This window comes from Clarias gariepinus, chromosome 16 (genome assembly GCF_024256425.1).
Source record: "Clarias gariepinus isolate MV-2021 ecotype Netherlands chromosome 16, CGAR_prim_01v2, whole genome shotgun sequence".
In the NCBI taxonomy this organism is placed as follows: Eukaryota; Metazoa; Chordata; class Actinopteri; order Siluriformes; family Clariidae; genus Clarias; species Clarias gariepinus.
The window spans coordinates 3861855-3876374 of record NC_071115.1 but is presented as its reverse complement, the minus strand read 5'-3'; the positions used below and the strand labels follow the sequence as shown (position 1 = coordinate 3876374).

Below are 14520 nucleotides of genomic sequence, written 5' to 3'. Positions count from 1 at the left end.
TAGCACCAACTACAGCCAGGTGATACTTCTGTCCCTACCATCTTCCCCTTCTTTCTGTCTCTGAGTCTCTGCTTGATCTGACTGGAGCCCATAAAGTTTAAGTCAAAATAAGATAATTGTTATTAAATATTTTGTATTTCTTATCATGTGATACGTGGTTAAGTGCATGCATGACATTATGGAAAAAAGAATATCCAAACTTGACTGTTATTATCGATCTAGATTAAACAACTGTTGATTAGGAGTTACAAAAAATACGGAATTTTAGATTTTTTCTGGAGCATGGCAGATAAACACTGGGCCAAATGGCTCTAGAATCTTTGGAATAAACTGCCAAGCCGATTATTTATTTATTTCTTTACCGAAGGAGTCATAACGCCATTCTAGACTGTTCCGCCACACGTTAACCCCTGGTAATAAGTCCTGGTGATATTTAGGTAAGTGTAAGTCGATGTAATTACATTTTATTTGTTAAGCACTTTTAGCAATAGATCCTGTCACATAGTAATTTTACAGAAATATGCCAGAATTATTTCTCATTTCCTAGTAATGGTATGTGTGTCCTTTACCATCAAGTCCTCCACCAGAAGACTTTGGAGATGTGCATCATGAAAACAACAACTGACCATAAATATTTTAGAAGAATAATGTTTCATGTCTCCAGGACCATTCCAGAAAAGCTGATCTGGCATCCTGTCATGACCTGACTTCTTACTGACACCCTTCATGTCCTTTATTTATTTCATTTGTCACTGTGAGGACACTAGCTGAAAGGAAGTAACCAGAGGAAGTGGGTATCACACCATTGATATTCTGGGAGTTTGAATAGCGACTTGTTAACTTTCACTAACAAGAATGGTTTCGGCTGTTTTTACACCTTAAGCATTGTGCCTGCAGCAAAAATAGTTTTAACAAGAACTGGTCACTTCAGATGCATAAAAAATCATCAGACATCACAAGATTCATTGTTAGAAGACAGCAGCAGTAAATCCTGAAATTAATACCAAAATGAAAGACACCTCAAGAACCAGGACACTGAGACTTCGTCTCAACATAATACTTGGTAAGTTCAATATTCAAATAAATGCATCTGGTTTGTCCTTAATACCATATTAACATTTTATCCACACACAGTAAGTATATGATTAGTTAAGACAAGACAATACAGGGTTATTTATAAAGCAATATGTTGCACAACTTATTTTAATCAGCTGATTGTTAATAATCTTAAAAGGTTTTCTTAATGATCTTCGGGTGATTTTAGAATTCCGATGTTTATTTTACTATGAACACATTCTTTAGAGAAAAACTGTTACAAAGCATGTTTATGTTTACATAAATTACATCATAATTTGCATGCAATAATGACAAAATTCTAGCCTGTTTTATTTTTTTGCTGTGAGGAAATCGTTTTTATGAAGGGTGCCAATATTTCTGGATAGAACTCTACCAATTATATGCACAAACACAGGTCCATACAAAAATACAATAAGACAATATACAAAAGTAGTTATACATGTTGTGAATTTGTATCATTTTCATTAGTCACATTATAGTTTTAACAGCATTGTGTATCAGAAGCACAAAGCTTTTGCCCGAGCAAACTTTATTATATACAAGTGTATTTGTTGCAAAGTTTATGGACCTGACTGTAATATATTCAAATATAGTGGAGGTTTAATTAACTTAATTGATGATTTTAAGACAAAAACAAAGTGTTCACATTTTTTATCACTGCTTTAATATAATCTTTCCTCTTTATTTTCTCTCCATAGTCAGTGTCCTTAGAGCCTCTCTGCTGACGGGTGAGTTTCAATTTCATTCATATAAACCAGGGGTCTCCAAATCCAGTCCGGGGGGCCCAGTGACCAGCACAGTTTGTAATTCACCAACACCTAAACACACCCACTGAACCTAGTAATTAACAGATTAGTTAAATCAGCTGTGTCTGAGAAGAAGAATCACCAAACTGTGTTGGACACTGTCCCCTCAGGACTGGATTTGGAGACCCCTGATCTAAACTGAAAGAAAAAAAAAAGGTCCATTAGACAGGATTTAGTGAAAATTAGTCAAGATCTTTTATAACAGAGTAAATCAGGTAGATTGAGCATTTGAACATTTTTTAAATACTTAAGCGAGCATGCACAACGCTCCACATCCAGAGACCAGCAGAGTTTCTATAGTTAGCATTAGCACAACATCTCAACATCATGTCACAACAAATTTTTTGGACTATTTGGATAGTCGTATGTGTTTTAGTTTTTTACCCTGCGCGTGCATCTATATGTGAGACATTTCCCCTCATTCTGATGATGATAATAATAATGATATAAACTCATGTGATTTTATATATATATATATATATATATATATATATCTTCTTCTTTATATATTTTTAGATGTGTTTGGTCTCGTGTAGTTTGTAGTTTATTATAGCATCCACCAAACTTGTGGTTGTAAAGTTTAGCAAGTCTGTTTACACCCAGATACACCCAGAAGATCAAAAATAACTAGTGTGAGCTTCCTGCCTGGTAGAAATTTCAACAACCTCCCTGGCCACAGCAAAGTCAAAGGAGTCACTTGTAGTAAATAGTATTTCTTATACATACTTTAACGTAACCTTAGGCATGACCTCAAGCTTGAGGCTGTCTTTAACAATCCCCATCATAAGCTCTTCATGAGAAAAAAAAAAAAACCTTCACAGCATGATTCTGCCACCACCATGCTTCACTGTTGGGACTGTATTGGACAGGTGATGAGCAGTGCCTGGTTTTCTCCACACATGCCGCTTAGAATTAAGGCCAAAAAGTTCTATCTTGGTCTCATCAGACCACAGAATCTTATTTCTCACCATCTTAAAGTCCTTCAGGTGTTTTTTTTTTTAATGTGTATTGCACTTAGGAGAGGCTTCCTTTAGGCCACTTTGCCATAAAGCCCCGACTGGTGGAGGGCTGCAGTGATAATGGTCTGTAAGAATTGTCAGCATTGTGGTGTAGTTGTGTCCTGCTTGTTTATTTCTAGCCCCACTCACATGGCCAGTTTAAGGCTGGAATACCTGCATTGTTGTTGTGCTTCAGCATTCTGTATGAAAGGAACAGGTGTGGAATTAGAGGCAGTCGCTGGGCTCGGGGTAGGGGTCTGACATTTTAAAAAGTGTCATGTTTGCAAATCCAACTGTCAGCCAACTGTTAGCAGTTCACACGCATATAATTTACATAAAGTAGATCAGACTTTCTTCTGCACTTAATTAATATAATGATTGAGATTGATCAGCAAAGTCAGCTTTAAAATTAGTAAAGTGTTTCTAATGCGTTATGAAGCACTGGTCTCATTTTGACTCCCAGAGACACTGTAAGATGTAAAAATAACCTTTTTTTGACAAATCCCACTTGGTTATAGTGATATATTACAAGAATTCAGCTTTGTCTTTGATTGGTTAGGTGGACCAAATAAAGGCCAATGCTAGAGTGCAGGGGTGGGATTTAAAGGCAGTTCAGTTAAATGCCTGTGCAATGAGAATTGGAGTGAATTGGAAAGACAGCAGTGGTTGATGTAAATGTGCACAGCTATAACCTCTACACTCAATTTACAGGTATTTGTTGTTCTAAAAGCAATGTTATGCACAGTATTCACGACACATGTGGTACAAGTCACTCTAGAAGCTGTTATGGTTGTGAAAAACGCCATGGCTCCTCTAATAATGGAAAGTCATGTGCTGCTTTAAGGCAAACAATAAGGTGGATCAGAACTTCATTTATGGGTTCTGTGTGAACTACAAAATGCAAGGCAAACTAAATAACAGGAATCATATTACTGCCATTATAGCATGATTTATGTGTAAAGAGAGCTTCTGTTACCTAGGATGCACATGAAGGGGGGAATAAAATGCTGCTCTTTAATAGTTGTGTTAGTTTTTTAGTGATTTCTTGCCAGAAGTCTTGAACTTGTAATTCGACTGACAAATCATCAACCCTTTTGTTAAGGTATTTTTCTCATCTGTTAATTAATTGTATTTATTTATTTGTTTATTTAATTAGGGACCGCACACTAAGCATTGCTGCGCACAGGCAACCGATGCTGCGATGCCGCTATATGGGGCATATAGCACAGCAAAACAAACATCAGAAAAAAGAATAGATATTAAAAACCACAACAAAATAAACATTGTATTTGTGACTTGGTTTGGAGTTGTACATGTCCATGGTTGTGTCAAAGTGTATGACATCCAGGACCCAGTGAGAAAGCACAAATTTTACCAGTGTGAATCTAGCGATCCATCCCAAGCTGTTCACTGCTCACATTCCTGTTGCTGTTTTAGCCGTTGTTTCAGCTTTGTGAAGAACTACTACTAGTACTTTTACTCTACTATCTACTCTAACTACCATTTCTAATGGTATCATGTTACATACAGTAATTGTGAACCTTTTCCTGGAAAAGATGACTGACCCTTAGTAGTTCTATATCTTGGAACTCTACAATTTCCACTTGTTGCACCTCTGATCTTCACCCCAGCACTATTATATTTTTGTATCAGCTGACAGATAACATTAGGCGCAAGCCCATTTATACACTTAAATATAATTTTTATGAATGAAAACTTCAAAAAAATATTAAAACCTAGCAAATTATCCTTTTGAAGAATTTCCCAGTGACGCCATCTCATTTGTTTCTGATCCATTACTTTTAAAGTTTGTTTGTATAAGGACATTACCGGCCTGATAACTGATTGGGAGGCCTGGCCCCAAACAATCACACAGTAAGACATATGTGATAGAATTATAACATGCATATACATTTGAGCTGCTTTGAGAGATATACATGATATTATATGAACAGTTTAAATTTGTCTTAATAATCTTAGTCATTTTTCTGATATATGCATCAAATTTAAATTTAGAGCCTACAATGACCCCTAAATACTTAAATTCACTCACTTTCTCAATTTCCTTTTGGTCAATTTTGACTTTAAATATATTCTGGCCTTTGTTCTTTAATGAGAAACACATTGAAACTGTTTTAGTATAATTTAACGTTAAACAGTTATCCTGCAGCCACTGGGAAACACTGGCCAGCTGCCTGGTTAACATCTCTGCAGCCTGACGTGGAGTTTCTGCTGTTACTGTACATATACAATACGTGTCATCCGCATACATTTGGCAACCAGCCTCTAACTGGAGCAGACATCATTTTCCCCCAGATGTCATATGTATTCTGTGATATATGTGATCTGCAGCTTCATAAATAATATATAATTATATAAGCAATTGTCAAAATGTATTTTTGCCTTAATGTTTGTAGATCAGTAGGTAGTATACAGAAAGAGCTATTATTTATTATTTAAAGAAAGATACAGGTTGGTGTTTGATTTTTTTAATTTTAGCGTCCAGTTTCCCACGTTATCATTAATCTAAGTAATCTTATAGAGTTGTCTATGTGTGTTTACGTCTTGTGCACTACTCACCAAGTTCTAGTGGAGGCTTTTAATCATGTTAATCCATCTCTGGTGAGATTTCATTTTAAGAAGTAGAGTTGTAGACTGAGAGTTGAAGTTAAGTAGTTCTGTAATCTTTAAAGAGCTGATTGTTTATGTACAGTTTGTCTACCCCTAGTGACAGACCCTAAATGTCTGAAATATTTTTTTTCTTTCTCCTCTTTTCCTTTTCTTTCTCTGTGCTTCTGTTTAAAGTGGTTTATAGCACAATATATTCTAATACAAAAATATTAAATGGTTTAAAAATAATAAGAAACTGTTTTTAAGGAGTAAAATATTAAATACCCAAATAAATTAATGTTTATTATTTATTATAGCAAAATCTGGGCTACAAAATAGCATAGAGATTGATTATCAATAATTAATATTAATATACATTTTGCTGTTTTTCTCAGATGGCGCTAACATACGACTCGTTGGTGGCAGTCACTCCTGCTCTGGTAGAGTGGAAGTCTATTATAATAACCAGTGGGGAACAGTGTGTGATGATGACTGGGACATGAGTGATGCACAGGTGGTGTGTAGACAGCTTAGATGTGGTAATGCTGTCAGCGCTCATCAAAGTGCGTCCTTTGGTCAGGGAAGTGGCTCAATATGGTTGGATAATGTTCGCTGTTCAGGAAGTGAAAGCTCCATCACACAGTGCCCTCGTAATGAATTTGGATCACATGACTGTAGCCATAGTGAAGATGCTGGTGTTACTTGTTCAGGTACAGAAAGTGTGTGTGTGTGTGTGTGTGTGTGTGTGTGTGTGTGTGTGCGCACGCACAACTTCTCATTGTTAAAACAAAAAGAAAAAAAACGGAGCAATAATTTTGTTTACATCTTAGAGATTTTCTGCTTTTCAGAACTGGAAGCTACAAATTCTAAATGTGTTGAAGTTGGCTGAGTTTCATTTTAACATCTAGATAGATTATATACAAGAGCTGAACTACTTGAAATGTTATGTAAAAAAAATTGTTGGTTTTTCTTGTTACCTGCTGTAGATAATACGTATTGTCTCATGGGGACGTGCTGTTCTATAGTACACTCTAAAAAATATTTCTGTTAAATAACTGTAAGTTACTCGCAGCACAGATGCCGGGAATCTACTGTAATTTTACAGTATGCATCCAGTATTTATTTTACAGCATTTTTATTAGTTAAAGGTAAATAAGTTTCACATGAATTTTATTTATTGCGTTAGATAGTGCACATCATCTGTAATGTACAATGTCTGGGTAAAAAAAATATGCATGGAAATCACTTAAACACTTGTAGATTTAGGAGCAGTGGTGGCTCAAAGGGCTAAGGCACTAAGTTGTTGATCAGAAGGTCGGTGGTTTGAGCTCCAAGTCCACTAGGTTACCAGTGTGGCACTTGAGCAAGACCCTTAACTTTATCTGCTCCAGCAGCTCTGTATCATGGCTGACCCCAGTTACAACTGTACAAACCTCTGGAGACAATGTTATGATCTGGGGTTGCTTCAGTTGCACAGCTCTAGACTCAGCAACATTATGTGGCAATAAAATGAAGTCAGCTGACCACCTGAATGTACTAAATCACCAGGTTATCACATCTATGGAGTATTTCCTTCTCTGATGGAACGGCCATATTTTATGCTTCAAATTGAGTTTGTTTTGAATATTACTTCTCCTTATTTCTCATGAGCAAATTGGAAGACAGATAAATAATTAATTAAATCTCAAACTTTTATATTATAAATCAGGCCAGAATGCAATCAGGCTGGTGAATGGTCGCAGTAACTGCTGTGGTCGAGTGGAGATCCAGTACAATAGCCAGTGGGGAACAGTGTGTGATGATTTTTGGGACTTAAAGGATGCAGAGGTGGTGTGTAGACAGCTTGGATGTGGTAAAGCAGTCAGCGCTCTGCAAGATGCCCGCTTTGGTCAGGGAAGTGAACCAACCTGGCTGGATGATGTTCAGTGTACTGGAACTGAGAGCTACATAGATCAGTGCTTACACAGTGGATTTGAAAATGAGGACTGTGATCATCATGAAGATGCTGGAGTTGTGTGCTCAGGTAAGTTGTTATTGTCTGTTGTAGCAAAATTCTGTTTCAAGTGAAAAAAAACTACATCGAAATTAAATATATTTTTCATTATTTTAAGATTTGCAGACTCCTACGCTGACTCGGATCTCCCCAAACTCTGTGGTCTCACCTGGAGAAGTCCTTAAGTTCAGATGTTCCACACCCAGACCAACATGCATCTCTGTAGACTTCAGTTTGTATAAAACTGGGACATTAATAAAGAAGCAAACTGCAGAGACTACAACAACATTTACTCTGACTGTAGATGGATCACATCAGGGCCAGTACACCTGTGACTACACATACAGGGAAAGTAACTTCACATCATCCAGGAGCAGCTCCATTACCATCACTGTGGGTAAGATGCTTTTTTAGTGCTTTTACAGAGAGGATGCTTTTACAGTTCTTTGCGGCATGTATTAATTATTTAAGCTATTTTATTACTTGCAATTTCTATAATGTATTTATTACCTGCAGTTTGTATATATATATATATATATATATATATATATATATATATATATAAAGCTTAATAAAATAAACTAACACATTAGTATTGTTTGTCAGTGATGCATAAATATGTGGGTTAAGATCTTGCTATATTTCATTGACTCTGTGATGTACTCTTAAAATGTTCTACAACATGTGAGCTTATTAGCACATCTGCCAGAAAATCTGAGATTAGTAAAAAATAATACTTTTGTCTTTTATATAAAAAAGTTCATGACCAGATCAGGCTGGTGAATGGTGCAAGTACCTGCTGTGGTCGAGTGGAGATCCAGCACAAAGCCCAGTGGGGAACAGTGTGTGATCATTCCTGGGACTTGAAGGATGCAGAGGTGGTGTGTAGACAGCTTGGATGTGGTAAAGCAGTCATTGCTTCTCGTAATGCCCGCTTTGGTCAAGGAAGTGAACCAACCTGGCTGGATGATGTTCAGTGTACTGGAACTGAGAGCTACATAGATCAGTGCTCACACAGAGGATTTGGTGTAGAGAACTGTGGACATGGTGATGATGCTGGAGTCGTGTGCTCAAGTAAGTCTTGGAGAAATAACCTGTTTGAGATGAAGATCATTACCAAATTGTTACAGTAAATAGTATTTCTTCACTCTAAGATTTGCAGACTCCCACACTGACTCGGATCTCCCCAAACTCTGTGGTCTCACCTGGAGAAGTCCTTCAGTTCAGATGTTCCACACCCAGACCAACATGCATCCCTGTAGACTTCAGTTTGTATAAAACTGGGACATTAATAAAGAAGCAAACTGCAGAGACTACAACAACATTTACTCTGACTGTAGATGAATCACATCAGGGCCAGTACACCTGTGACTACACATACAGGGAAAGTAACTCCACATCATCCAGGAGCAGCTCCATTACCATCACTGTGGGTAAGAGCAGAGAGAATAAGTTAATCTGAACAGCTTTGAGTTATTGGCTGTTTTTGGGCTTAACTTCTATTATTTTACTGTATAACTCAAGCAAAACTGGCAAAAAAATCTAATATTAGTAAAAAAGAAACCACACAATTTTTTTTTTTTATATACTGTAAATCAGTTCATAATCAGATCAGGCTGGTGAATGGTGCGAGTAACTGCTGTGGTCGAGTGGAGATCCAGCACAAAGCCCAGTGGGGAACAGTGTGTGATCATTCCTGGGACGTAAAGGATGCAGAGGTGGTGTGTCGACAGCGTGGATGTGGTAAAGCAGTCAGCGCTCCTCGTAATGCCCGCTTTGGTCAGGGAAGTGAACCAACCTGGCTGGATGATGTTCAGTGTACTGGAACTGAGAGCTACATAGATCAGTGCTCACACAGAGGATTTGGAGTAGAGAACTGTGGACATCATGAAGATGCTGGAGTCGTGTGCTCAAGTAAGTCTTGGAGAAATAACCTGTTTCAGATAAAGATCATTACCAAATTGTTACAGTAAATAGTATTTCTTCACTCTAAGATTTACAGACTCCCACACTGACTCGGATCTCCCCAAACTCTGTGGTCTCACCTGGAGAAGTCCTTCAGTTCAGATGTTCCACACGCAGCCCAACATGCATCTCTGTAGACTTCAGTTTGTATAAAAGTGGGACATTAATAAAGAAGCAAACTGCAGAGACTACAACAACATTTACTCTGACTGTAGATGAATCACATCAGGGCCAGTACACCTGTTACTACTCATACAGGGAAAGTAACTCCATATCATCCAGGAGCAGCTCCATTACCATCACTGTGGGTAAGAGCAGAGAGAATAAGTTAATCTGAACAGCTTTGAGTTATTAATTATTTATTTTTGGGCTTAACTTCAATTATTATACTGTATAACTCACCAAAACTGCCAAAAAATGTAATATTAATAAAAAAAGAAAAAGAAAAGAAAAACCTTTTTTTTATCATAAATTAGTTCACAAACAGATCAGGCTGGTGAACGGTGCGAGTAACTGTTGTGGTCGAGTAGAGATCCAGCACAAAGCCCAGTGGGGAACAGTGTGTGATCATTTCTGGGACTTAAAGGATGCAGAGGTGGTGTGTCGACAGCTTGGATGTGGTAAAGCAGTCAGCGCTCCTCATAATGCCCGCTTTGGTCAAGGAAGTGAACCAACCTGGCTGGATGATGTTCGCTGTACTGGAACTGAGAGCTACATAGATCAGTGCTCACACAGAGGATTTGGAGTAGAGAACTGTGGACATGGTGATGATGCTGGAGTCGTGTGCTCAAGTAAGTTGTTTTTGTCTGTTGTAGAAGAACCCTGTTTGAAGTGAACACATTTACAAATACATTTAAATTACATATTTAATTTAGAGGAATTAAATATATTACTTCATCGTAAGATTTACAGACTCCCACACTGACCCAGATCTCCCCAAACTCTGTGGTCTCACCTGGAGAAGTCCTTCAGTTCAGATGTTCCACACCCAGCCCAACATGCATCTCTGTAGACTTCAGTTTGTATACAACTGGGACATTAATAAAGAAGCAAACTGCAGTGACTACAACAACATTTACTCTGACTGTAGATGAATCACATCAGGGCCAGTACACCTGTGACTACACATACAGGGAAAGTAACTCTAGATCATCCAGGAGCAGCTCCATTACCATCACTGTGGGTAAGGGACATTTTCTGGACATTTTACTTGCACCAATTTATTGCACCTCTGTTTGCAGCCTAGTTCTGTCATTTTTATTGTAATTTATTTTTAATAAGACTCTTAGATTTATATCTGAAGATCCTGAAAAAAAACACTGCATGTTATTTTCTAGTTGACCTCCAACAGCCCAATATCTCCTTCAGTGATGCTGATAAACCAGAAGTAACAAGAGGTTACAGCTTCTCCATCAACTGCTCCACTGAACCTCAGTATCCAGGAGGTTCCTTCCACTTGGATTTCAAAGAATCCAACATCACCAGGACTCAGTCAGCTGTTAACCACTCAGCTGTCTTCCTTTTTCCTGAGGCAGATTTTGTTCATCAAGGAAACTACAGCTGTACTTATGAAGTTAACGTGTCTTCACGCACCTTTACCTCCACTGCTACTGAGCCCCTGTTCATCACTGTGAAACGTATAGTAAAATAAACTAGTCCTGTTCTTGTGTGTGTTATGCAGTTTGTTCTTAGAAGATAATGTTAATGATTATGATGATGATAGTGATGATGATGATGATTTGTCTCTCAGCATATCTGACTCCCTACATTGGTGCTGGAGGAACAGCAGGACTGCTTATTATCTTATTTCTAATCATTTGCTTTTTGAAGACACAGAAAAGACGGAACCCTCAAGGAGTTAGGAAGAGTAATGCACAAGGTGAGTTTCTAAAGTCATAAATGTTTCGTTATATTAAATAACATCCGTTTTCAGACAGAACTACTCTAATTTTGTTTTATACTACAGAGCTGTTAGATTTTTAAAATGGATTTTCTTTATAGTAGTGCAGCCACAAATCTCAGGTTTATATTTACAAGCTCATGGTAATTTGTTACTGTATCCATAGTAACAACCTACGCAGAATCTTTTACAGGAATCCCGCCAAATTCAAAATGTAAATTGGTATGTTTCTTAAAATTTCCAGTATCAGGTCATTTTCAGAGGTAGAGATATACCCTTTTTTTTTAGCACAAAACCTATGGTTTAATTAATTAATTTATTATTATCTTAATGTAATCATTTTGGAATTGAAAAGTTATTTTATCTGCCTTTAGAATTAAATAAAAAAAAAAAGTTAGATAGAATTAAAACTGTAAACTTGTGTGTATTTTGAAACAAATAATTTGTAGGTGACAGAAACATACATCAGAGTCCACAAGGAGAGAATGACACAGATGATGAAGCTGATTATGAAAACCAAGAAACTATTTTCCAACAGAAGAATTTAGAGGACTTGGATGATGTCTACGGTAATGATGCTGATGAACAAAGAAGGGCCGTGGAAAATGACTATGAGGGTGATGAGGACGTTTATGCAAATTGTGTAGAGTAGTTTGGAGAACAAATCTTTTCAAAATCTTTTGTCTCTTACCACTGATTACTGTATTATTAAACATTAAAAGGCATCAAAAATAAAATAGTCAGTGTATAGTATGTAAACTAATAACAAATGTAAAAAATACAAAATAACTGTAGTCTCCTGGAATTTAGTGTCTGTTTTTATCAATCCTAAACCCCTGAAACAGACCTGCAAAGTTTGTGTATATTTTTAAAATGCAATTTATTTTTACTTGTAATTTACGAAGCTAATTTATTATTACAGAAGTGAAGGAGGCATAAGAGTGGATCTAATTCTATCACTATAAATAAAAGAAAGGTTTAGTCTGTACATTTATGAGAACTCACTCTTTTTATTGTATCCTTACGTTACATTGGTGACCCTGAAAAAAATCTGTCTGCCTGTCTGTCTATATGATATAAGGGTGAATCCAGACAGCTAAATGTCTTGTATATATGATTAACCATAACATGGTGACCACCTGCCTAATATTGAGTGGATTCCCCTTCTCCACCAAAACATTAATGCACCGTGAGTTCTGACACCTCTCTATAAGAACCAGCATGAACCTTTCCAACACTTTATACTACAGCAGTTCTTCTTTTGGATCCGACTACACGGGCCAGCCTTCTCTCCCCTTATGTGTCAGTGAGCTTTGGCTGCCTATGAGCCTGCCGCCATCTACTGGCTCTTCTTCCTTGGAACATTTTTGTAGGTACAGACAAAAAGAGGAGCATCCCATAAGAGCTGCACTTTTGGAGTTCTTTTGGCCAAGTCAACTAGCCATCACAATTTGGCCCTTGTCAAAGTTGCTTGAATCCTTACACCTACTCAATATTAGGTGGCTGGTCATGATGTTATGGCTGATTGGTGTATGTTATAAGTTATTGTTTTGCATGAACATAAAGTACAAACATACTATATACATTTGCCCTAAAAAAGTTCTTAAACATTTGCATTTGCATGTTTTTGTGATTTTTTTTTGTTCTTAAAGAAGATATAGCCCAGCTGTCATCAATGTGTGATTTTAATTATCTACAAATAAAAAAAAGGTGTTCCAGCATGTCATGTTCTGTAATTTTCTTGACATATTAATTTCATCTCACTGCTGAATTTATGATCCATAAAGATCTTACAAAGCATGTAAGAAATTTCGTTAGCTAAACATATTGTTCAGAAGAGCTGGCATTAACAGGTGGGGAAAACAGGGCAGTACAGTGACATTACCAATAACAGACTGTCCCTTTATGATTAATGGAAGGACAAGAAGGAAACAGATCAGACAGACTGCTGAGAGACCAACAACAGCATTAATGAAGCTGCAGAAATACCTGGCAGACTGGGATTGAAGTAGATTTGGCAGGTGGGGGGAATCCTAAAACCCAGTGTAGCAGTGCAGCAGGGGAAAGGAATCGCCTCTAAATAACACTCAACTCCGTGCACACTCAACGGGTGCACCAGTGGCGGCTGGTGGAAATTTTTCCTGGTGGGGCTGATGTGACAAAATATTTCTTTGCTTAGTCCAATATAAGAATTAAAATCAACAGTCAGACGATGATTACAATTAACAGTAATGATTTAATCTCCTCCTCAAAATCACCAGTTTCACAGATAAAGTAAATGAACAAATTTCCATTGTATAATACGCCATGCATGCTTAAGAGAGTATCAAATACAATAATCAACATCAAAGGGTATGATCAGCTGGATCACCTTTCAAGCAAAGTTGCATCTCAAAGTGGTTTACACAAAGAAAAAGAGTTTTAAAAATGCAATTTAACACAACAGTCTAAAACGGGTATATTAATAAGGATCTCACCGAATTTGGTGGAAACTGCTCTTCGCTCGTTAAGTTCGCCATCATTACTCTGATTGACCGCGCCTCTCTCTGATTGGCCGCGCCTCAAAAAAAAAAAAAAAACTTAAATCTCGCGGTATTTTCTGCGGCTTGGGGCAGAATTTCCAGCGCCCCAAGACCATAAAATTCTGAGAATCTGATTGGCCGCATATTTATTAATTTACCCTAGCAACAGCTACATGACTGGCTATTTGGCTGCACTCAGGGGCGCTTTTTCTCAGCGCCCCATGACAGAAACGATACAAGTCTGTCTGTGGAAATTCACTGGTGAATGAATGTCACTAGGTGGGAAATGTTGTATATGTTATTCATATCGCATGTAGGCACATACTGGTGGGTAAACCGAATTTAAAATCTTAATTTGTAAAAATATATTTTACATTTTTAGCCCCTCTTATCAGGGAGGGCGGTGCCCCAGCGCCCCCTATGGGCCGGCCGCCACTGGCGTGCACAATGTGCTTTTTCACTCACACCATAGTAATAATAATGTAGCTCCATATATCAAGTTCTGATTTGTTGAAGGAGTATCTTGATGGTAAGAACCTGAAGGAAATACAAGCTGCAATCAGACTGCAACACACGAAATGGTAATTTAACAGATTGCTTAACATTAGCATGAACCACTGATCATAGATTAGATTGAGGAACATTGAGG

General features: G+C 37.4%; 2 protein-coding genes across 2 annotated transcripts; both read left to right on the top strand.

Annotated features, from left to right (window-relative positions):
• The first annotated feature begins 869 nt into the window (after positions 1-869).
• On the top strand, positions 870-7898 carry LOC128544940 (deleted in malignant brain tumors 1 protein-like). Its single transcript, XM_053515255.1, has 5 exons — positions 870-1063; positions 1776-1805; positions 5887-6216; positions 7200-7514; positions 7603-7898. The coding sequence occupies exons 1-5, from the start codon at positions 1009-1011 to the stop codon at positions 7896-7898; spliced, it is 1026 nt and encodes a 341-aa protein (XP_053371230.1). The 5' UTR covers positions 870-1008.
• A 1473-nt stretch (positions 7899-9371) lies between these two features.
• On the top strand, positions 9372-13052 carry LOC128544939 (galectin-3-binding protein B-like). The gene is made up of 6 exons (XM_053515253.1): positions 9372-9398; positions 10036-10240; positions 10540-10632; positions 10787-11086; positions 11200-11328; positions 11799-13052. Exons 1-6 carry the CDS (start codon positions 9372-9374, stop codon positions 11999-12001), a joined length of 957 nt encoding a protein of 318 aa, XP_053371228.1. The 3' UTR covers positions 12002-13052.
• The last annotated feature ends 1468 nt before the right edge of the window (positions 13053-14520 follow it).

Bases quoted from the DNA above. Each gene is read 5' to 3' on its own strand.
- LOC128544939 (XM_053515253.1), top strand. From the start codon at position 9,372: ATGAAGATGCTGGAGTCGTGTGCTCAA. The intron at 9,399-10,035 runs GTAAGTCTTGGA...TGGGACTTAAAG, and splicing joins TGCTGGAGTCGTGTGCTCAA to GATGCAGAGGTGGTGTGTCG. The intron at 10,241-10,539 runs GTAAGTTGTTTT...CTCTGACTGTAG, and splicing joins TGCTGGAGTCGTGTGCTCAA to ATGAATCACATCAGGGCCAG.
- LOC128544940 (XM_053515255.1), top strand. From the start codon at position 1,009: ATGAAAGACACCTCAAGAACCAGGACACTGAGACTTCGTCTCAACATA. The intron at 1,064-1,775 runs GTAAGTTCAATA...TTCTCTCCATAG, and splicing joins TCGTCTCAACATAATACTTG to TCAGTGTCCTTAGAGCCTCT. The intron at 6,217-7,199 runs GTGTGTGTGTGT...ATTATAAATCAG, and splicing joins TTCAGGTACAGAAAGTGTGT to GCCAGAATGCAATCAGGCTG.